Source organism: Lagenorhynchus albirostris, chromosome 6 (assembly GCF_949774975.1).
Source record: "Lagenorhynchus albirostris chromosome 6, mLagAlb1.1, whole genome shotgun sequence".
Classification (NCBI taxonomy): Eukaryota; Metazoa; Chordata; class Mammalia; order Artiodactyla; family Delphinidae; genus Lagenorhynchus; species Lagenorhynchus albirostris.
The window spans coordinates 78,817,539-78,842,438 of NC_083100.1; the positions used below are offsets into that span (position 1 = coordinate 78,817,539).

Sequence of the window (24,900 nt, forward strand, 5' to 3'; positions counted from 1 at the left end):
TCAATTAATCTTCGACAAAGGAGTCAAGAATATACAATGGAGAAAAGATAGTCTCTTCAGCAAGTGGTGTTGGAAAAGTTGGAAGCCACAGGTAAATCAATGAAGTTATAACACTCCCTCACACCATACACAAAAATAAACTCAAAATAATTTAAAGACTTACATACAAGACATGACACCATAAAACTCCTAGAAGAGAACATAGGCAAAACATTCTCTGACATAAACTATAGCAATGTTTTCTTAGGTCAGTCTCCCAAGGCAACAGAAATAAAAGCAAAAATAAACGAATGGGAGCTAATCAAACTTACAAGCTTCTGTACCATAAAGGAAACCATAAACAAAACAAAAAGACAACAAAGAATGGGAGTTTGGGATTAGCAGATGCAAACTATTATATATAGAAAGGATAAACAACAAGGTCCTACTGTATAGCACAAGGAACTATATTCAATATCCTGTACTAAATAATGGAAAATATGAAAAATATATGTATATAACTGAATTACTTTGCTGTACATCAGAAACTAATACAACATGTAAATTGACTATACTTCAATAAAAAATAAATCAAAAAAAGATAAAAGGAGTTATCAGGACTAACCTTTTTTACTTAAACAAAAATAAGATTAAGCTTTCATGTTTAAATGCAGCAAGGATATCAAAATCTAAAGGAATCTGTAAAACTCACATGTAACAATAATGAAAAGCTACAATGGGATTAAATGATTGGTTATCACTATGTAGCCTGGAAAAAGGAGATACAAAAAATTAGAATTGATCCAACTCTGTGTAGCACATGATTTCTATTTCATTACGTAATGCTGACTCTACTCTCAATTATATTCTAAGTCACATGCAATTCCTTTAAAAAAAATCTTTCATGATGCCTCTAGAGTAAGAATATTTGAGTGTTACTGATTAAAAAGGTTTTAGATGCTCCATTTCAGATGACTGGAGAGTATCCTTTGAGGAAAATGAACTCAAGTTCTGTGTCTGGGTGAAAAAATCTTTTATATAACGTGCTCTGCTAACAGCAAAAACAGCACTGAAAGATTAAATTGGTAAGAATCTAAGAACACATTAATAAAAAAAACACATAAAGTATTGTAATCAACACTTTAATGTTACCTGTTCAAAATTAGCAGGAAGATGAGGTCCTAGTCTCATCAATAAATACCACCAGACTTCTAGTTTTGTCAGCGCTAGAGTTTCTGTTCTCACATGGATAGAACTCAAAGGCTGCATTAACAACTTCAGTCTTTTTGCACTACATAGTATTTCTTAAAAAAAAAAAAAAAAAATTAGCACCCAGGTAAAAACATTAAAGAGGTAAAGATTAAACTTTAAGAATGATAGTATGCAACAGCCTACTATAGCAAGAGAATAGATTTAAAAAAAAATTTTTTTTTAATTACCAGCTGTTCCTGTTCTACCCAAAATTTTCATCTTGACAAACTTTAGTATGACCAGGTCACAATACTTAAGGCTTATTTTAAAAAATAATAACTAATATTTATTAGATACTGTGTGCCAGGGGTGATTTTTCCACCATTTAGCAATGTCTGCAATATTTTTGGTTACAACTGAGAGGCAGGGATACAGAGACTGCTACTGGTATCTAGTGGGCTGCATCCAGGGATGCTGCTAAACTTCCTCTAACACACAGGGCAGTTCTCCACAACAAACTGTCCAGCCTAATAAACTAAAATGTTGAGAAACTCTTTCTAAGCTGCTTTAGTATTCTCATTATCCCCATTTTACAGATTAAAAAATAGAGGTATATTTTTACCTCAAAAAAAGTTGTCATTACCAGTAATTTATTTTATCAAACACTTTAACTGTTGGTGCAATTAATGAGATTTTGGAAATCTAAATATTCATTTAGATTTAGTTCTACTCTACATTAGCGATAATCAGATTGCTTAAATTCCACACAAACACTAAATACACTTAAACAAAATATTTATACCTGAAGTGTTTACTACATCAGTGATGGGAGGATATATAAAATAATACAGTCTGTGCTAAATCAACTTATCAGAAAGACTTGAAAAGGACTGTGAAGCATCTGTCATGTATTTGGTGGAATAACATTGATCAATGTTTCTTACAAGTATTCTGCCATTCATCTTTCAATTAACATTTTTATAAGAAGAAAATGAAGTCAGACCACTGTGGAAACAAATCCTCTAATCCTTTCTGAATTCCTATCTATGAGAGGAGGAGAACACCAACAACTGCTGTGCAATACCCCATTCTCTTTTAGTTACAAGATCTGCTTTCACTCAGAACAGTGATGGGTATCTACTCTTTGACTACTTTATCTAGTTTCCCATTTAGCCATTCTCCCAATGAGATTTTTAAGTGGAACTGTATATGGAATTTCTGAAATGTTGTTTACAGATGGCTGACTCAGCTGCAAAGAAGCTCATTTTTGCCCCTTCTGCCTTCCCCTCCTTCCTGTAGTCTGCAATTAAGGCATACTGAAGATGACAACAGAAAAAGATAGGCATCTGATTCCTTAATGACTTCCTGGATCCATAATACCAGTCATAGACTCTCTAGCTCTTGACTTACTTCAAATGAGACAGCATTTTATTTACCTTCTTTAAGTCACTCTCCTATTTTACGCTTTAACACAACTATACATAATTCCACCAGATTTAATCCTGGATACCTCACACTGAGGTTCATAAACAATAACCAAAAAAAGGTGACATTTCCAATTAAAATCTGTGTCTGGCAATATTTTCAATAAAAGTAGTTGTAGTTAATGCAAATAGTTATTTACAAAACACATTTTAAAAGGGATTAATGGTCTTTGGCAAGGGAAAACATAGGATGAAATCAACATTATTTAGCAGATCTTGTAAACTATCAATTATACCTAAGATTAACTACCCAGTTAAGTAGGTACTCATACTGACCCACTTTTGGGCGAAATACTTTCGCACGTATATATATTAAGCACTTCCAGTGAACAATAAAAAGATAAGGGTAGGGCACATCAAAAGGAATCACTTCTACATATTAATGTTAGCCCACTATCAGGCGCTGTTCTAAAGATCCTGAAAAAAAGTTCCTCTGTCTCTGATACTTTGATTCCATAGCAATCAAAATTGTTTGCTATCATCTATTGGCTGTGTGACCTTTGATGAACTACTTAATCTTCTGAAAAAAGCGATAATGCTTACCATCTAAGGTCTACTGTGATGATTAAATAAGAAGTATGTAAAAGCTCAACTAAGTGCTGGAATTCACTAAGAAAGCCACAAACAGCATCTGTCACTTTGTTCAGTTTTTGAAATAGTGTAAAATAAACTTTATATCTGTGATTTTCAATAATGCCTGGCCTTTGAATTCTACTTTTAGCCACAAGTTTATTCCCCTAAAATAATATTCAATGATAGGTAAATATTCGATATAAAGCGCCCCCCCCCCAAAAAAAATCAGAAGAGCTTTGTTTTTCATCTTAAGCCATAAAAAATCGAATTTTTAAATATTACTTACCTGGATTTAAAGCAAAATTATCTATTAAACTCTTCCAAGCAATAAAAGCTATTTTTTTAATCATGGGTGCTCCACTACGAAATCCCAGTTCTTCTAGCTGTAATAGAGAATTGATGAAACTCCCACTTCGATGCAAGGTCTAAAAAAGAAGAATCATTAAGAAGTTACTTACCTGCCTGAAACAATATATAGGCACTATCATCATTCATTTATCTAACTCACCCAGTGTTAACTATGTAAAATCTAAGGAATTTAAACTTTTTAAAGTACTGAATTTTGTATGCAAAATTCTGCATCACAAAATATAAAGCTCCATGAAATAGGTAATGCATAATACACATTTCTAAAACGTTAGAGAATATCAGAAATGTGATAAATCCAAAATTTTACCAACATATTAAAAAAAGTATTCATATGAAAAAATCAATATTAAAGAAAAATAAGAAATTCAAACTAATAATCTTTTCAAATACACTGAAACAGGCAGGAAAAACAGTTAAGTAAAAGATGGATAAATGACAAGTAAACAATGCATCCCAAGAAAAAACACACAAAAAGAACTTTAATAGTCATAAGTGACTGTAGTCCACACATAACCTGAACAGAATATAAATGTAACAAAAACAACTGGCTTAGAAATTCACAAAAATCCACAAGAAAGCTACTAGAGCCAATAAAATCATTTCAGCAATGTTGCAGAGTACAAGACCAACACACAAAAATCAGTTGTGGTTCTATACAACAGCAATGAGTGATCTAAAAAGGAAATCAGGAAAGCAATTCCATTTACAATAGCACCTAAAACAGTTAAACACTTAGAAATAAATCTAATCAGAGGTGAAAGACTTTTAAACTAAAACCTACACAGTATATTTGAAAAGGCCTAAATAAATGGAAAACCATCCAGTGTTCATGAATAGGAAGATTTAATATCATTAAAATGTCAATACTACCCAAAGCAATCTACAAATTCCACACAATCTCTATCAAATTCCAAAGGCGTTTTTCACTGAAAAATAAAAGCTGATCTTCAAAAGTTCATTATGGAATTGCAAAGAGCCCCAAATAGCCAAAACAATTGTGAAAAAAAAATTATAAAGTTGGAAGACTCACTTCCTTGACTTCCAAACCTACTGCAACAGTAATTAAAGCATATGGTAATGGCATAAGGAGAAACATAACAGACCAATGGAATAGAGATCCCAAAAATACTCTCACATACACTGTCAACTGATTTTCAACAAGAGTGCAAAGACCACTCAACAAAAAACAGTCTTTTTAACAAATGGTGTTTGGAAAATTGAGTATCCACATGCAAAAAAATGAAGCTGGACCCTTGCCTTACACCATATATTAAAATAAACTCGAAATGGATCAAAGATCAAAATTTATGAATTAGCAAATCCAGAGAAAAAGCAGAATGGAGGTTATGAGAGGCTGCAGAGGGAGGGGCAGAGGGAGTCAATGTTTATGTAACATGTATAGTTTTTGTTGGGGATGATGAAAAAGTTCTGGGTGTAGACACTGGTGATGTTTACACAACTGTAAATGCTTTTAGTGCCACTGAACTGTATACTTAGGATGATTATGATAAATGTTATGTTTATTTACCACAATAAAGAAAATCACAACTCCACCCCCTCAAAAAAACCTGGCTTAAAGATAGAACATACAGTTGATTCTCATTATTCACCATAGTTATGTTCTATAAAGTTGCCTTGACACTGTATTAGCAAATACTGAGCCATGGCTTGTAGGGAAAATGCAGGGTTAGGTTCCTGCAAGCCTCTGATCACATTTTCATCGACCATTTGACACACAACCTTGTTTTATGTTTGTTTTGGTTTAAAGACATCTTGTTGATTCACTAACATTGAACTCACAGCGGACAGCACTGTAACTCACACCTGAACAGTCTATCTAGCACATGTATTTCCCCCTTAAGGCACATCATAGCCTTCCGCTGCTTAGCAACCACAGACAGCACTTCAGCACTACATTTTGGGGCCATTTACAACTGAAATCACCAAGAAAAAGCATGAAACGTGAAAAATGTGGCATCAAATGGATCATGAAATGGACATTTGCTTAAAGGACATTAAGAATTGAAGCAAAAAGGCAGAACGTAACCTTGCTCAACCTCAGGTGGGAACATGCATGCTGCAGGACTCAAATTTTTTGCCACTACACGTGCCTACAATTGACTGCAAAAGCAGCACAAATACTGATGTTGGGTTAACAAATAAATTTTAGTAATTTTCATATACGGCATGCATGAATAATGAGGATCAACTGTACTATGGAAAGTTAAGAAATTAAAGGGTCTGGCATGTAAAAACTGTTCATTAACTGTGTACTTACCTTCCCAAGCAGTTTGACAAACAAAGGCCATAATTTTAACACGTAAGTCTCATTTTTACTCATAAATAGCTTCTGGAGTTCCGAAAGTAATTTCTAAAAACCAAAGCAAAAATATTTACCAAAGACTCTTGGAAAGAAAAAGAATGCAGTATTAAATTGATCTCAGCAAAGTAACTTTTCCCAGATTTTATCAGGAAAACTTTCACATATATAGCAAAGCTGATGGAGTTTTACAGTAAATATCCAAGTATAAATACCACTAACATTTTACTATGCTTGTCTTATCACATATCTGGCCATTCTTCCATCCATCAACAGTTTTTTTCCCTACCAATATACTTTCCCCTAAAAACTTCAGCTTGCTTATCATTAGAGTTCAAATGATAATGCTTTAACCACTCACTCTATCGTTAAAAATTAATAGCTTCATGGGTAACACATCTAAGAAAATTTAAGTTCAAATTTATTAAGAATTTTATACAGTGGACCCCTGGACAATGTGAATTTTAACTGTGCGTTCTACTTATACTCAGATATTTTTCAGTAGTAAATACTACAGTACTGCACAGTCCGTGGTTGGTTGAATCCAAGGATGCAGAGGAACCATGACTACAGAGGGCCGACTATGAATTATACAAGGATTAAACTCAAGTTGTTCAAGGGCTGACTGTATACGCTCTTAAGAAATAAATTTATCAATTAAAAAAACTTACAAAGACACTGGCGTCACTTTTAGACTCCAAACCTTACCATGAGGCATCCTGAATTTTAAAAAATAAACAAAACCCCAGGTTTTAGAATCTGGACATCTCCACCACCTCCTGGATTACTGTAATGTCTCCCAACTAGTCTCCCTGTTCCTACGTAGAGTTTTTTTTTCTCAACGCAAACTGATCCCTTTAAAACCAAAGTATGCATATCACTTGTAGACTCAAAAGCTTCAAATACGGTTTTCAATATAACCCAGAGTAAAAACCAAATGCCTTACAATGGCCCCCGAGGTCCTATGTGATTTGGCCCTGTTTCTGGTATCATCTCCTCCTCCTCTCATCCTCATCGCTCTATCCTACTGCCCAGTGTTCGCTGAACACAACCAAGTACTCATATCAGAGCAAGGCCTTTTGCGCTCATGGTTCCTCCTGCCTCAAATGAGCTTACTGCATATTATTCAGGTAGCTAACTCCTATATCACCTTCAAATCACCTTTCAAATAACCTATTCTTTTTCCTTCCCTGACCACCTCACCCTTCCTCTCCGATGGCACTTTCCATCCGGTCCTTGCTGTTTTCCATTAATGCTCTTTACTAAATATACTATATACTTTATTATCTCTCCCACTAGAAAATAAGCTCCACAAGTTGCTTTTGTTCACTGCTATACACACAGTACCTAAAACAATGTCCAGTATATAACAGGTGCTCAATAAATATGAGAAAGGTTGAAAAACCTAAAACCTGGGGTAAGTAATAACTTTAGGAAACTGTACACACTAGATGCACTTGTGTGCATTAAATTTGTATCTACTGGGATTATGCTATAACAATCCAGATAGCGATGAATCAGTTAATGTTCTCCCTTTTCCAAAAATGCAATTTCTTGCAATCACCATTCGTTGGGGATGGGGTAAAATGCCTGGATTGTAGTAACACTGAATAGACAGCTCCCTTCCTTACTATAATATAGGATCAGTGTGACTACATTAACTTAAACAATTCTTTGTATTAATTCAAAGAGGAACTTCCTAGATCATAGAACAATTACACCAATATGAGCCCTAAGCTTGGTGCAAAACCTTACAATGCAGTATCCAAAAAATCCTTCAAGTATTACTTACAGTAGTCATAAGCTGCTCTGTGATAGATGCTATTTCTTGTTGTTTCTGAAGTAACAACGGCATTCCCATCTCTAGAGCAGTAGCTCCCCGCAAATGTACCTTTTGGGCCGAATGAACCACTAATGGTATGACCAATTTTGCCCATCTAATTGACTCTTCTCCCATTTGAATTGGGGCTTGTTCAATTAGCCTGTGTAGAGAAATCAACGACTAAATTAGTTTGACCTCACCTTTTACGTCTAAAGTACCAGGAAAATATACAGTACACAAGTATGCAGAAATATGCATAGTATGGTCCAACTGTTTTACAATACTATATACACATATATACACACACAAAAATAGATCTAATTTTTAATTGCTAATTTGTAGACTTCCCTATTATTTTAATAAACTTTTCAAATAAGGAGAACGTATTATCTTTCCTTCAGATTAAAAAAATGTAAATACTAATTATTTTTACAGAATTAAGTTCAATATTCTTATAAGACAGGACAGCAGAGAACCATGATACACTGTGAACATCAATCAGGGCATCAGAACACTAAGTAGTTAAAATATAGAGCTCAACAACTAAAGAAAACTTTCAAAGAATGAAAAACAAGTTAAGGCAAAGCACATCAACAGTTCATGCTGTCAGCATATCCATTATGAAAAGCAAGGATGTGTAGGAAGAAGACAGGGGATTTTCCTGTTCCCCTCATCTGCTGCTAGGAATTATTTAATGCTTTCCTAAATGCCTGTTACAGCTCACGTAAAAGTCTGTATTATTTTTTAAACTCTTGCAAAAGCTTTAACAGAAATAATTTTTAAAACCAGAAGTGTGTTAGCAGTAGCAGCAGAACCAAGGCTGTATTTTAAGGACTGTCTCAGTAAAAATAAAGAAACCTAGTAACTTATGCACATCTACTTCCTTCTTCTTGTTACTTGCTTTTAGTCTAGAAGACATTTCCTTCTTTTAATGTTTAACTCAAATTCAAGTCCCAAAAGACTACTCCTTAAAGTAAATTCTAAATTTACTGAAACTGTTCTTCTAAATTCCATAGCATACAAACTCATACCTTATGATGACATTTAATGCTTCATAATCCACAACAGCAGAATGCATCTCTCCTCTATTAAAGACTATTTCTAATGAATCAATTATACTTGATACCTGAAAGACAGAACCAAATAAATACAAATCGAGTAAGTCTGAAGTTTTTAACTGGCATGTGGTTAAGAAGACATATACAAAAACTATACTCACTACTTTGCCAACAACTTCAGTGGGAAACGTCTGTTTGGATATCACCCAAAGTGCCCTAGTACGTACATTTTTATCTGAATTCTTAACAATATCATTCAGTTTTGAAAGCAGTTCTTGAATATTTGTCTCTGAAAAATAAGCAGTTTTAATTATGTGGAATCATTTACATCCTTTAAAATCTCTAACAGAAAAACAGAGAAAAATCCTGTTCCCTTCAGTGTCAAAAAGTTAAATGCATATCCAGAGAAAAGGACCAGAGAACCAATGCTGATATCAAACTTCTTCCCAAAACACGAAACTCAGGTCAGAGGGAAGGTATTCTCAGAGAAAACAGATAGTAGCCTCTAAATCAGATATTTTTCAACTAAAATATTTCTATAAGGTCTTATTATTAGGTATGAACATACAAGTCAATTTTTGGCAAGACATTATGAATCCTTTATCTCTGCTCCAAAATGAACAACTCCTACTTTAGATGGCTAACATTTCTATATATAAAAAAAGCAGAAACTTTTTCCTCAGAAAAAAAAGATGGTAACAACTTTCTGATATCCTTAATCCCTATTCCTAATTTCCTCTCTCTAAAGATCACCTCCCAGGTTTCCTTTACCATGACAAGCTACTTACAGAACGATAATTAAGATCACAATCCTCCCTGATATCCATGGGAAACTGGTTCTAGGACCCCCTCTCAGGAATATCAAAATCCAAGAGATGCTCATGTCCCTTATGCCTTCCACATCCGTGGGTTCTGCATCCAAGGATACAGAGGGCCAAGGATGCTTGAAAACTCAGAAAAGCATCAGATCCTGTGCTTTCATTACCACTTTTAGCTCCAAATTATCTCATTTACCACTAGGTGAAAGAACTTTTCAAATTACAGCATGTTCCTTAACACATGCTTGTGTAAAATAAATGACCATCTAACTTCCAAAATTAATTCCATCTAATTATAAACTTCCAAAGCAGGTGTGTTTTTATAAAGGACAAGGTTCAGTTTTTGCAACAATTATTTTTAAATAGGCTTATTTTATTTTCTTTTACAGCAAACCTTATGGTAACACAGTCAGAACTACATCTAAGGAAAAGAAACCTTCCAACAATGATATAACCTAAACACTTTCTCAGAAGCAAATCCTAAACTACAGGTTATGAAACTAATAGAGAGGTAACAGTACTTTTAACAGTATCAAACTATAAACTCTAAAAATACTATATCACAATAAATTTACCTGATAATCCAGAGGTAATTTTCGGATTATATAAGCAAAACCCCAAGGCCTGCAGAGCAGCACTACTGAGCTCTGAGTTTTGACTGGCAATGTGAGTCTTCGAAAACAAAATAACATTTGTTACAAACAAGTACAACTGTAAATTAATTTTTAGACAGCAAAAGTTGATTAAAAACAAAATTACATTTTAATTCCAACAATCAACTGATCTTTGAGAGCAGATTAAAAAGGATTAAGATCAGGAGGCCATGGATACACCTTGGCAAAGAAAGAAGGAAACTAGGTAGAGATCAGCTAAATAAAGAATATTTTTCTTAAAAGGAAAAGAACATCTCCACACATCTGAAAGCAAAAAAAAAAAAAAAAAAAAGCTAACAAATGGAAGATGCTGAAGACACTAGACAGGAAACAAAGAGTAGGAGCAAAACCCTTCCACAAAAAGAAAGCAAGACTCAAAGGCAAAAGCTGACATATTAGCTATGGAGTGGAGCAACACCTCTAACAGAGAGGGAAGGAGCTGGAATGTAACATTTACTAAGTAGCTAAAGTGCTAGGACCTTTAAACATTATTTAGCTAGGACCTTTAAACATTATCTCAATACTTCACAGACAGGAGAATTTGAGTCCATAACCATCTGGAATTCAAAGCCCAATGCATATTCTATATGTAAAAGTTATAAAATCCCAAACCTGTCAAAGGGAGTCTTGCCCCAACCCTACATTTACTTGTAACCCTGCATTCTTGGTACCATTTCCCATTCCAAAGTGATTTATCTTCAAATCCCCCCATTTCTCTGAATCCAATATCCAAGGAATCCTCGACTATCTGCTACTCTTGACAGAGAAGAATGGTAAATGTTAGTAGTCAAATATAAGAAGAGACACTTCCTTGGAGCACCCCTTTCATAATTAATCAAACCAAACATCCAAAATACTACACCCTGAGATACAAAGTCTTAAACACTTAAGACGATGAGAGCTACTACTATATCTCCTAGATAGTAGCTAATATGTGTGTGATCAACTTTTGATTTTCCTATTAACCACCCACATGCTTCTAAATAATTATTAGGCATTTTAGTTACAAACCCTATTTACAAACAATGCAACTTGACTCAAAACGCATACAAATGAGTTTCTGATCCTACATGCTTTCAAATACCAAATACATTATGCATGTCTTCATCACAACAAATACACTACAAGAATGTGGAAAATGACAATGAAGAAAAATGGGACAATAAATAATACCATTAATATTGTTTATACTATTAACAAGTCTTGACCTACTACACAATAAAGTTCTTGCTTACATGAACAAAAACCACTGATGACTATAACAGGAATATTTAAGAGTAGGCAAGGTAGTACCCCCAATGCCTCAACATTTGGCCCGAAATCATGGTAAAATGTATAATGAACATCTTGACAGAATACTTCCGTTTAAAAGCACAAAAACAGGGTCACAAAAATAAGAACTCAAAGGGACTCTGGAGATTTAGTTCAACCTCTTTATTCTAAAAACAAGGAAATTAAGTTACGTGTTAAGGAAAGTCAAGTCACAAAGGCACAGTATACTCAAGTGACGACAAGAGCACAGGTCCTCAGTTTGATGTTAAACTACACAACCTCCCTATAAACAAGCAAACAAGATAACCATAAGCGGTTTTTTAACTAAGCAAGAGTGGCAAAAACTAAGGGTGAGTGAAGATAAAAAAATGAATGTTACCCACACAAGTAGACCAATGACAAAACAACAGATTCATTTTATTTAAAAGTACATTGCTACAAAAGGAGAAAAAAAACAGATTAAATAATCTCTGATCACTGCTTTCCTATTAAGAGTGCAAGTTTTGGATTCAAGTGGCCACGGCCGACTTTAGGCACATGAAACTAATTTCTTCTGCAAAGTGGGGATTAAAGACTAGCCTCACTGGGACAGGGAGGATTAAGTGAGAGAAAACAAGATAATTAAGATAGCACCTGATACAGCACCTGATACACTGTAAGTCCTCAAATAGTACTATAATAACCCTGCTGTTATTTTATTTTAGACTCAAAGTTTTTGAATTAATTGGCAAAACCTGTTTTCCCCACAAAGTAAAAACTATTTACAACAAATATACATACATACCTTTAAAACTCTGAATAGCTGAGGAAGTTTCTTCTCAATTTCTATAATGATTTCTTTTCCATCTTCTCCAGTCATACGACTTCAGAAAAGCAGAAAGAACACAAATTTATGCAAACAGCAGACACAAAAATGAACTATGAAATACCTGCATAATCTTTTTAAACATTGTTAGAACACGGGCAAATTAATTGACCCAATGCTTAAGATACTTAAGAACATATCAGAATACAAATACGAAGAAACCCTCAGAATAACTTGTGCATCCACACTATACACAGGTTTTGACAGCTTCCCTATGTGAAGAGGAAACAGGGAAATCTACCCCTAGTTAAAAACTAAGAAACTTACTAAATCTTTATCGCTTTGTACCAGTTGTTACCCTTTCCTTACAATTTCCAAACTACATTTAACTCAGAAAAACATGGTCTGCAGGGGAAAAAAAAAACGTGGGAAGCACTTGCGATTAAAAGAGAACTCGGTTTATTGCTCTCTATTAAAAAACCAATTGTGGGTTCCCCCACTGTCCCGAAACACAGGTGGCTCACGCTGAAAAACCATTACTCCAGCACGCTCCCTTCCAACCAAACTTTTCTTAACCCTTCGCTTGCAAGACACACGTGCAGGCTTCCTCATTCAAAACTTGCACCTTAAGGGCAGCAGCACCCGCAGCCGGGAACGTCACCTACCACACCGCACCCCGGCGTCCCCGCAGCTGCCAGACTTCCAGAATACACAAACTCGCTTCGCGTGCCCCACCCGGACTATCTCCTCCCCAAGACCCGCCAGGGTGCCCCACCCCATACCCCCAGCAGGCCTCACCTGGTCAGAGTCAGGTAAGCGTCGGTCTGCTCTCCATGGGAGGCGGAAGGGTCTTCCAAAGTCTCCAACAGCGGCACGAAGGGGCTGTGGCCCGGGGCCGTCATGTCGGCCCCTCCCTGAAGCCCGGACCGGAAGAGAAGACAATCCAGTGACCGACAGAAACAGCTCCGCGACGGCCCCGCGTGAGTCCAGGCCCCAGCCCCGCGCGCCCGGCTCCGCGTGAGTCCGGGACCCAGCCGCGCGCGCCCGCCCCCGCCCTCCCAGAGCCACCGCGTCCACGCCCCGGGCCCCTCGCGCACAAACCCAAGCTCCGAACCTCCGCCTGCGCGCCGCAACACGCTCCCAGGCCCACGCCGCGCTCCGCCCAGGGCCCGCTCCCGCCACCAGTTTCCCGGGCAGCTTTCAACAGCGGGAGGAGACCGGCGCGGCGGCGGGAGAAGCCCGGGGAGCGAGGCGTCTCACCGCGAGGGGGCGGAGGTTGCGCCAGGCTGACGGTTCCCCGCCGCCTATCACTGTGACCCCGATATTCACCCCCACGTACGAAGATAGGCCTGCGTCCTCGCCGCTGCTGCCCTGCAGCACCCGGACGCAGCCCGACCTCGACTTTCCCGGCTCCGGCTGTTTACTCACGCGTGCGGCCCGCTCCCTCCTAGACCAAGATGGCGGCGGGGGCGGGCCCCGGAGCGCGCGGGAGTAGGACAGGCCTGGCGGGAGAGGCTCGAGCCAATCCAACAGTCAGCGGCGCGCCGGAGTCATCGATCGCCTCCCTTCCCTGCCTGCTGCCCCGCCCTGCCCCTCAGGTCACCTTGCAGGTGGGGGTGTTTTGGCCCGTATTTAACCCGCGAGGGACTTGAAATTCAAAATGTAAGTGAATCGCCCAAGTTTACCAGACTAAATTTAGTGCGTCTTCAAACTGCAAGTCCAGTACTTCTTGCAGTATTAGCAACAAATCATTTAGCAACAGGAGATAACTGTACTGTGATGTTTAAGAGCTGCGTTTAGATTGGTCTAGATTCCAACCCTAGTTCAGTGTGACCTTAGCAAGTTAGTCAACCTTTTTATGCCTCAACTTCCTCCTCTGTAAAATAGAGGAGGAATACTTCAGGTTCAGGTGAAAGCTAACTGAAAAAAGTTTGGAGAGTCCAGAGGCTCTCAAGTTCTAAGAATACATAACAATGACCTGGGGATATTCATGATTAATCTGCTGGCTTCTGGGCCCCGCCCTTAGACATTGTGATTCCGTAGGTTTAGGATCTGCATTCTTTTAATTGGCCTCAGGTGTTGAAGGGTGGGACTTGGCTAACAGTTAACACTTGGAGAAACTACCGTATACCCGTTTTGTTTTTTGTTGTTGTTTGTTTTTCAGAGAACTTTAATGCAGAAAATACACGAAAAGATTTGTATAAAATTTCTGGTGTTTTGAACGAATTGGAAATTGAGTACTCATAGGGAACAAGTTTTCCATCAGTTGTATACGTGTGACTTAATTCATAACAATGATTGCGATAACTATTTACTCTATGAAAATCTGATTATGGTTAATACGGAAAGATACAGATTGAATCTTGTCCAATTAGATTGGAGGGCACTGGACTTTTAGGCAGATAAAACCTTGCACCTCTCAAAATGCACTTGCCGCCCGTGGGCCTACACGCAGTGCTAATGAAGTTCGTGGCAAATGACAAGTAAAGCAAGCGAGCGATAACGAAAGTATTAGGACCAAAATTATGCTGTTATGTTTTTTTCAGTATCTAATGTGCATGACTCTGAGTGAAGACAACAAAGTGAACAGGAACGCTGAATAATCCCCTCCTAAATGGCCTGTAAAGTCCTTTGAAATTGTCAGAAGAAAATAATACATACAGTATACCCTTAATGAAATAATACAGTATACCCTTAATGAAAGTCAATTCTTACCTTTTTATAGACCTCTGAGCAATTTCCACAGCACACAGAATTGTATCAACTTTAAACCAGGCATTTAAGGCCCAACAGCAACTGTTCCTTCCACTCTGGCCTCACAGGTTCCAGGCACTTGGCTTGAGCCTCTACTTATCCACACACAGTACAACTGCTTATCCACACAGTTCCAGAATTCAGGCTGTGGTTTGCCCGCCTCTGTGTTATCTGCATCTAGCAAAATGTCTGCGAAACCAAGCACTCAACACAGAACATGTATCAAATAAAAAGATGAAGGAAGAGAGGGAAGGAGACCTGCAAGTTTTTGTTTTGTTTTTCCAGAGCCTACCGCTGGAAATTAAAGACTCAAGAAATGGTGAAAAGCTGTGTCTGGGTGAGGTGTAGAGACACTGTAGAAGTAATGGCAGACACAGCTTTTTAGTTCAGCCTGATAACAAGTTCTTTAACCTTTGGAGGGGAATTTGCTCCTCATTTTCTGGACTTTGGCAAGACAATACTTAAGAAGGTAAAGAGGTTATTAGACAATGAATAAAATACATGGAGAAGTTTGCAACATTGAGATTTCAGTATAGTGGAGCTGTTGTGTTGGAAAGTGAGAGAGGATCTTGAAACCCTATTATTTTTTATGGTAGCTACGAGATAAGTGGAAAGAACATTGTTTGCCTTTAGACAAGTACCTCCACTCAATCCTTGTGTGCCTTACCCGTCTTTACTCTTCTTTCTAGCACTTATCACAATCTGATATTACATCATATATCTATTTTTTATTGTCTGCCTCTCCCCACTGGAATGTAAATTCCTTGTGTATAGGGCCTTTGTTCTATTCTTTTTTTTTTTTTTTCGAATTTCTCATTTATAGAGAAGAGGTTGGGGTGGTCATCTTGCTCCTCTTTCAAATGTGTAGAACAGTGATCTTCCTAAAATGTTATGTAATATTTTATCATTGTCACTCCCATGCCTGAGATTATTTAGCAGTTCCCATCAATCAGGATGAATTTCAAAACTCTTGGCATAACATGCAAGCCTATTATTATTGGGCCACTGCTTCACCTCCAGCCTGACCCCCACTTAAGCCAGGTTCTGAACAGTCTGCCAGGATCTCTAACTTTTCTATGTCTTTGAAGGTCTATGTTGTTCCTTGTGTTTAGAATATTAAGTCGATTTTTCAAGTGTGATAAATGAGTCAACTAAAATCACACCTTTTAATGAAATCCTTCCCTCATCTACTCTGTCCCAATGGAGAATTAAATGTTTTTGCCTCCATGCTGACATAGCGCTTTGTACATAGACCTGTTAAAGTGAGTAGCCCATTGATTTGGTTTTGTGCATTTGCAGTGGCAGAGTTGAGGGTTAGCCTGAGGGAAATTAGTTCCAGCCATTATCTCAATCAGGGCCCCTTCCCTGTTCTTTAGTATTTTCTGATCTAAGGTACTAAGAGATTATAAAGTCTAGACAAATCTCATTCACCACCTAGACCCTTCTCCAGACACCCTTCCAACCAGATTGCTACTCCCAAGCTTCTCTTTTATAGGAATTCTGAAGCCACCACCATGGACCTGCTTCCACTGAGCAATAAATTTGTACTACCTGACACTCAGTGAATATTTTTGAGTTAATTTGTTGATTTGTCCATGCATTAATTCATCCATCCTTTCATATATTCACTCAACTAATATCTATCTGCTTTGCCTCTCCCAATCCTATATCTTTGTTTCTCCTCAGAACATCTCCCTCAGGATGAAAAGTTTTGCAACCTCAGTCCCATATTCCTGCCTAATTTCCCCATTTTTGTCTTTAATCACACATTTTTCAACAAAGATCAAGCATATAATCTCATATCTATCAATGACTCCTTTCTCCTACTTGCCCCAGTGGTCCTAATAATTCTTCTTACCTCATAATTCTTAGATCTGTCCAACTAGGATCCCAGTTTATGGCCTAAACATATAATTTCAGGATTATAATATTGCTTTTTTTTAACTGCTTTTACTGAGTGCTAGATGTTTTAATAGATGATCTCATTTATTCCTCACAATGGTTCTAAGATGAAGTACTTTTCCTGGATTTACAAATAAGCAATGTGAAGCTTAAAGAGTAAACTAGGGAACTTTACTGTAGTCATGTGTAACCCAAAACTAATCTATTTAAGCTGCATTCATTCATCAACATTTAATGAGCTCTGCCCTGTGGGGTATGGTTTTCATTGGTAGATTTATTCTTGAACATTGTAAGAAAAATTCAATATAAAGAGTCCTATGAAAACTCACTATTTACTATAGTTAATCATTTAGTAAAATAAAGTATCCATCTGTAATCCAAATTACTAAAGTTAATGCAGTGCATCTAGTTTTGGAGTCAAATTGGTGAGGATTGAAATACTGCTTTGCCACTGTGCAACTTAAGATCTGCCCCCAAAATGCTTAACTTTGCCGTGTCTTCATCAGTAAGATGAGAAGAAAAACACCAACATCAAAGTCCAGTAAATGATAAATATTATTACCTAGTGCCTAGCACAAATGCTGGCACATAGTAGGTATTTAATTGGTGTTTATTACATGAATACATGAATACATTACATTAATTGAAAAATCACATGGTTTCTTTTTTTTTTTCTGAAATACATGAGCTAGTTTAAAGTTTGTCATTTAAAAATTGTGGGGTATGAGGGTTCTGAGAGACATTTGAAACATTACCCAACATGATAACTATTTCACTGGATTCATTTAAAGAAAGGCAGTCTTTGAGATTGTTTTAGCTTTTTAGTCCTGTGTTGCTAAAAGATCCCATGATGGACTTTTCAGCAGTTAATAGATGGTAAAAGAAAAATTTTTTAAGGATTATTTCATCCCATCATTAGTTCAGATACAATAAAAATATATAGCTAATAACATACCCCAGGACCCTCACGAAATCTACTACCTTTGCATTCAGACCTACTCCACAAAATTATACAATTGTATTAACTAAGAGGTGCTTTTAATCCTTTAACAGACCAAAGGCTTTATCTGTACATATAGTTACACGCTTTCCAGTGAGCTGTGCAGAGCTCCTACCATTTAGGACCAAGCCAACTCCTTTTCGGATGAGAAAATTGAGCCCCTTCAAGTTAAAATGAAAAGAGAGGGGCAACATAGTATAACAGAGGCTGATTGCTAAGGTTTGAATCCTGACCCTACAACTTCTTAGCTGTGTGACTGGCAAGCCACTCAACCTCTGTGCCTCAGTTTCCTTTGCTGCAAAATGAGAGTAATTGTACTTGCCTCATGGGCTTGTGAGGTATATGTAAGTTAATATCAATTCATGGAAACTGCTTAAACAATGAGTGTGTACATACTATAAATATTCAGAAAATGTTAGCCATAGAAACATTGGTTTCTCAGGTTTAAGTAAAACAACATGTTATAAAACCATGAATACTTCCCATCCCCTCCAAAAAAACCCACCACTTTTTCACTGAAATGGGTTTCCTAGCCCACATTAAAAGTATGAGACTACAGTCCATCAGCAATAATTTAATGTTATATTTCTCAAAGTGTGGTTCCAAGATCATTGCATCAGAATCACCGGAAATCTTCTCTATATGCAAATATCTGGTCTATACCTCTCAGACCTACTGAATCAGAAGTTCTTAGACAAGTCCAATAATCTGCATTTTTAATATGCACCTGAATGATTCTTTTCAATACCAAAGTCTGAGATTCCTACTGTGTTCAAGGCACAAGTTTTCTTTAACTTTTGTAGGACAGCTCTTAACTATTATTTGTAATTGGAATACAAAAATCTATTTTTGAAAAAACCCACCCATGTATGGCAGAAATTGTTTGCCTATATTTCAAAGCAGATTCATGGAGAGAAAACAAGTCTTTAGAAGCTCAAAGCTACAAAGATAATTGAAACTGACAGCCTTGAGGAGCCAAAAGGGATAGTGACTGATTGTTATGCTTTAGGCCTTTTTGGAGAAAGAACATAATCACAAATTTAGAAAATTAATCCAGTTCAAATTCATCACCAGGGCTACTCATGGGCATGATTAAATGCTCTACTTTTCTTGATCACTGGATTAAGGAAATTTTTCTTAAACTGCCTATTCTAGTAAGCTAATATAACTGAAAAATTTAAATCCTCGACGTGTACTATGGATAAAACAGAATTTTGACCTAAATTTGTAAGCTTCATTGTCAGCCCTCATATGATACTGGTAGAAATGTAAATTGGTACAATCTCTTGGAAGGACAATTTGCAGTATTTATCAAAATTACAAATTTCCAGAGTTTTTGATGCAAAAATTCCACTTCTAAGCGATTATCCTACAAATATGCTCATTCATAAACAAAATAAAGTTTGGAGACATTTCATTGCAGAATTGTTTGATTTAAAAAAAAAGAGATTAGAAACAACCAATGAGGACATATTAAATAGATTATGGTACATCTATATTGTATAATACTAGTCAGCTAACTATATACTTACTAATATGTAGTGAAATCCAAAATATTTTAATGGAAAAAAATGTTTCACTAAAAGGAATCAGACATCCTTAGAGAAATGACTAACACCAGGGCTGGGGTTGAGAAAGTATGAGAAGAGCCTGGAATATCTTTTTCGTGCCAGAAAGTAAACAAGTGCTTAAAAATGTTGGGAACATGTTTAAAGGACTCAGGAGCCAGCTTGAAGGGCTCCCACTGGCTGAATCTGGAACAGTGGATTATAAACCATTGAATAAAAAAAGAATCCATGAGCCCATACTGATACTTAAAATATAGGGAGGAGAAGGAATGACAGAGTTAGGAAATTGCCATTTTGCAACCATGATAGTAATAATCGATTCAGGCAATAATCATCAGTAAGTGTTAAAACCATTGAGCAGGGCTTCCCTGGTGGTGCAGTGGTTGAGAGTCAGCCTGCTGATGCAGGGGACACGGGTTCGTGCCCCGGTCCGGGAGGATCCCACATGCCGCAGAGCGGCTGGGCCTATGAGCCACGGCTGCTGAGCCTGCGCGTCCGGAGACTGTGCTCCGCAGCGGGAGAGGCCACAACAGTGAGAGGCCCACGTACTGCAAAAAAAAAAAAAAAAAACCATTGAGCAAAAGTCTCATGGGGAGCACAGTCTCAAAGTATCTCCTCATAAGCAAATAAGAAGAGATAAATGGCAGCTTTACAGTGGAGACACCTATGAAAATCACCAAAACTTGCACAAACTAGTATCACTGAGATTCCCTGAGGTAATTCACTGGGGAAGCAACATCACTTCTACGGTGTGCCTACCAAAAATTCATAACCTGAATCTCTCCATGAGGAAAGAATCAGAAAAATCCATATTGAAGCATGTCCAATAAAAACAAAAGTCAGGGACTTCCCTGGTGGTGCAGTGGTTAAGAATCGGCCTGCCATTGCAGGGGACACGGGTTCGAGCCCTTGTCTGGGAAGATCCCATATGCCGTGGAGCAACTAAGGCTGTGCGCCACAACTACTGAAGCCCGCACGCCTAGAGCCCATGCTCTGTCACAAGAGGAGCCACTGCAATGAGAAGCCTGCGCACCACAATGAAGAGTAGCCCCCGCTCGCTGCAACTACAGAAAGCCCATGTGCAGCAAGGAAGACCCAATGCAGCCAAAAATAAATTAATTAATTAAAAAAAAAAGTCAAACAACAAACTGGCCTATATTCTTCAAATGACAAGGTCATGAGGAACAAAGGAAAGCAGAGGAACTGTTTCAGAATAAAGAAGATACAAGAGCCATGACAACTAAATGCATGCATGATCATAGATCAGTACATTTTGGAAACAATAAATTTTGCTTTAACTCATACAACTCAATATCAAAAACACAAACAACTTGATTAAAATATGGGCAGAAGACTTGAAAATACATTTTTCTAAAGAAGACATACAGATGGCTAACAGGCACATGAAAACATTTTCAGCATTGAATAATTATTAGTAAAATGCAAATCAAAGCCACAATGAGATATGACCTCACACTTATCAGAATGGCTACCATCAAAAAGTCTATAGAGGTTGGCGAGGAAGTGGGGAAAAGGGTACCCTTGTATGCTGTTGGTGGAAATGTAATTTTGTGTAGGCACTATGGAAAACAGTATGGAGGTTTCTCAAAAAACTAAAAATAGAACTACCACGTGATCCAGCAATTCCACTTTTGGGTGTGTATCCAAAATAAACCAAAAATACTAACTCAAAAAGATACATGCACTCCAACATTCATAGCAGTATTATTTACAGTAGCCAAGATATGGAAGTAACCCAAGTGTCCATCAACAGATGAATGGATAAAGAAGATGTAGTATATAAGATGTAATATATATATACATATACATATACACAATGCAATATTACTTAGTCATTAAAAAGAATGAAATTGTGCCATTTGCAATAACATGGATGGACCTAGAGGGTATTATGCTTAGTGAAATGTCAGACAGAAAGACAATACTCTATGTTATCAATTATATGAGGAATCTAAAAAATAACACAAATATATATAACAAAACAGAAACAGACCCACAGATATAGAGAACGAAGTGCTTAAAGTGGTTACTAGTAGGGAGAGGGAAAAGGGTAGGGGCAAGATAGGGGTATGGGATTAAGAGATACAAACTACTATGTATAAAAGAAATAAGCAGCAAAGATGTACAGCACAGTGAAATATAACCATTATTTTGTAATAACTTTAAATGGAGTATAATCTACAAAAATATTGAATCACTATGCTGTACACCTGAAACTAATATTATATTATAAATCAACTATACTTCAATTAAAAAAATTTTTTTTGCTTTAAAGGAGTAATGAAATTTGAACAAAGATATGTTACAACAAATACGTTTGATAATTGTATTGTAGTTATGTAAGAAAATCAGAATGAGAAATTCTCACAAATTTAGGGAAAGATCGATTTTTCTGTAGCCATAGAACAAAGTCACAATCAGAACACATTCAGTTGATAGGCACAACTCATCTCCGTGAACCTGCTTTTGTAAGCCAACTGATCATCATTAGCCTCTTGCGTATTACAGTCAGCTGATCAGGCATGAATTCACTCCAGAAAAGATGCCTTTGAGTACCAACCAGTCAACAATAGTCACGCAAGTAACCAAGCTTTGAAGGATCACGCCAACCCTTTTATGCCTCTCAAAGCCCACCCATCCTGAGCTCCATGCCTCCCAAAAACCCTGGGTCCAGTAGTTGGCTTTGCTCGGACTCTGCCTGACCAGCATAGCTCTAGATTACTATAGTAAGCGGTAAATTTCAGCTTTGCCTTTTTATTTCAGATATCAATGGCAGTCTCATTATCCTTTGGTAATTCTGGAATTTCCACCAAGATTGTTTTAAAACTCGTTTGGCAGTATTCCAGGTAAGCTCTGGGCCAACAGGTACACTTACTGGTCCAAACTTTGCCATTAGGTCAGCTGCCAGGTGAGTCAGTCTCAACCGCCTGAGCTCTACTTTCACTGAATTCTCATTACTGTGTGTATTCTTTTAGCCTGGGATGTATAACCAAGTAGTTTATTTTTCATAAGATCATTACGCTTAGGTCTTTGTTCTAAGTAATTAGACCTTTTGGTTTGGAATAGAGCCATTTGGTAGTTACACTGAGAAGTTTAATAAGGTTAATAGACCTTTTTTTTTTTTTTTTTTGCGGTACGCGGGCCTCTCACTGTTGTGGCCTCTCCCATTGTGGAGCACAGGCTCCGGACGCGTAGGCTCAGCGGCCATGGCTCACGGGCCCAGCCGCTCCGCGGCATGTGGGATCCTCCCGGACCGGGGCACAAACCCATGTCCCCTGCATCGGCAGGCGAACTCCCAACCACTGCGCCACCAGGGAAGCCCAGGTTAATAGACCTTTTGCTTTGGAGGTCTACCATTTGAAAATGTTTGCCATTAACCTGCATATTCTCCTGCTGCTTACTTTGGTTTTGTTTTGTTTTTCGGAAATTTTTAAATATTTACTTTTAGAATTCATTTAAAAACAATAATGAGCCCACTATATGTTAACATAAATATTATATTTTAATTACAACAAGATTTTATGAAAAAGATTAGAAGCATGGCATTATGTTTCACTTTTTTGTCTGGTTTAATAGAAGACTGCTAAGTTCTCCGAAAGGCTTCTACCTTTACTTTATTGTGCTGTGTTGTTTTGTTGAAGAGTAGGAAGAAAATCCAGCCTGGCATAGGTATGTAGTTGGAAGAAGAAGCAGTATTTTAATAGCCTTTTCAGATAATTGTGGATATTCTCCTTTTATGTAACACCAAAACTTGACAAGCAGTAGTTTCTCAAAGATTAATTGCAATGAGGAATCTGAAATCATACCAGTGAACTTTTTATACTCTGTTACATTAAAATACTTTGGTGTATCTTGAATGTTGAATGGATCTTTTACCCATGCATGATTTTGTATTAGTATGCATTGGTCATTTGAAAAATATTGTCATTGAATAATGTGCGTCTTCCAAATGTTGGCACATTTCGTTATACGTTACCAAATATCACCTTTGTTAATATCACTACTAATCTCATCAGAAAGTTCTTTCTATTGGTATATACTTAGTGGAATTCCTTGGTCACAGGAAATTGAGAACATTTCACTTTATAAGGCTATGACAACTTGTTTTCCAAAGTACTATTCCTAATTTACAATCCTACAAGCAATCTTATAGGCGAGCTCAACATTTTTTCCAGCATTTGATAGTTTTGAACATTGGCATAAAAGAGTAACTTGCGGTGGTCTTGATCTGCATTTTTCTTTCTTTTTTTAAAAAATAAATTTATTTATTTATTTTTGGCTGCGTTGGGTCTTCGTTGCTGCGCACCGGCTTTCTCTAGTTGTGGTGAGCGGGGGCTGCTATTCTTTGCAGTTTGCGGGCTTCTCGTTGTGGTGGCTTCTCTTGTTGCGGAGCATGGGCTCTAGGCGTGCAGGCTTCAGTAGTTGTGGCACACGGGCTCAGTAGTTGTGGTTCACGGGCTCTAGAGTGCAGGCTCAGTAGTTGTGTGCACAGGCTTAGTTGCTCCACGGCATGTGGGACCTTCCTAGACCAGGGGTCAAACCCATATCCCCTCCATTGGCAGGCGGATTCTTAACCACTGCACCACCAGGGAAGCCCCTGCATTTTTCTGAAAATGAATTTGAGCAACTTTTCATATTTATTCTATTTTGTGAAATAGATGTCGTGGCTTTCATTTCTCCCTTTTTTTCTAACAGCTTTATTGAAATAATTTACATTCCTTACAATTTACCCATTTGAAAGGTACAATTCAGTGGTTTTAGTATATTCACAAATTTGTGCAACGATCACCAAAATCCATTTTAGAACATTTCATCACCCCCTAAAAAACTCCATACTTTTTAACTATCACCCCCACTCTCCCCCAAACACTCCCCTCTCACTCCCAAACAACCACTAATATAATTTCTGTCTCCATAGATTTGTCTATTGTGGACATTTTATTCAAATGGAATCACATAATACATGACCTTTTGTGACAGGCTTCTGGCACTTAGCATTTTGTTTCCTAGGTTCATCCATATTATATAGCATGTGTTAGTACTTCATTCCCTTTTATGGCCAAATAATATTCCATTGGATGGATATACCACATTTTGCTTATGCATTTATCAGTTGATACATATTTGAAGTTAAATTAAAATCCTAGTGTATCAGTTACATCTCAATAAAAAAAATCCTGGTCTAGAGCTAAATTAAGGGCCATACAGGCATGCATGCCTTGGAGATATCGCAGGTTTGGTTCCAGACACCACAGTAGAGTGAATATTGCAATAAAGCAAGTCACATGAATTTTTTTGGTTTCCCAGTCCA

At 37.3% G+C, this 24,900-nt stretch overlaps 1 protein-coding gene and 1 long non-coding RNA gene across 2 annotated transcripts in view; one reads left to right on the forward strand and one right to left on the reverse strand.

Moving 5' to 3' along the window:
- The window catches only part of RIF1 (replication timing regulatory factor 1), a 65,180-nt gene extending 51,922 nt beyond the window's left edge, over positions 1-13,258 (reverse strand). The window contains exons 1-9 of the mRNA XM_060152929.1: positions 13,143-13,258; positions 12,324-12,402; positions 10,190-10,286; positions 8,958-9,085; positions 8,770-8,864; positions 7,709-7,898; positions 5,875-5,967; positions 3,514-3,652; positions 1,132-1,283 (exon numbers count right to left, since the gene is read on the reverse strand). Of these exons, the coding sequence (XP_060008912.1) occupies positions 1,132-1,283; positions 3,514-3,652; positions 5,875-5,967; positions 7,709-7,898; positions 8,770-8,864; positions 8,958-9,085; positions 10,190-10,286; positions 12,324-12,402; positions 13,143-13,246 (1,077 nt within the window). The 5' untranslated portion in view covers positions 13,247-13,258. The remainder of the gene's footprint in view (positions 1-1,131; positions 1,284-3,513; positions 3,653-5,874; positions 5,968-7,708; positions 7,899-8,769; positions 8,865-8,957; positions 9,086-10,189; positions 10,287-12,323; positions 12,403-13,142) is intronic.
- On the forward strand, positions 13,151-22,904 carry LOC132522388 (uncharacterized). The gene is made up of 4 exons (XR_009541192.1): positions 13,151-13,324; positions 13,796-14,006; positions 22,353-22,435; positions 22,770-22,904. It is a non-coding gene; the product is annotated as an uncharacterized LOC132522388 (long non-coding RNA).
- Positions 22,905-24,900: the final 1,996 nt, after the last annotated feature.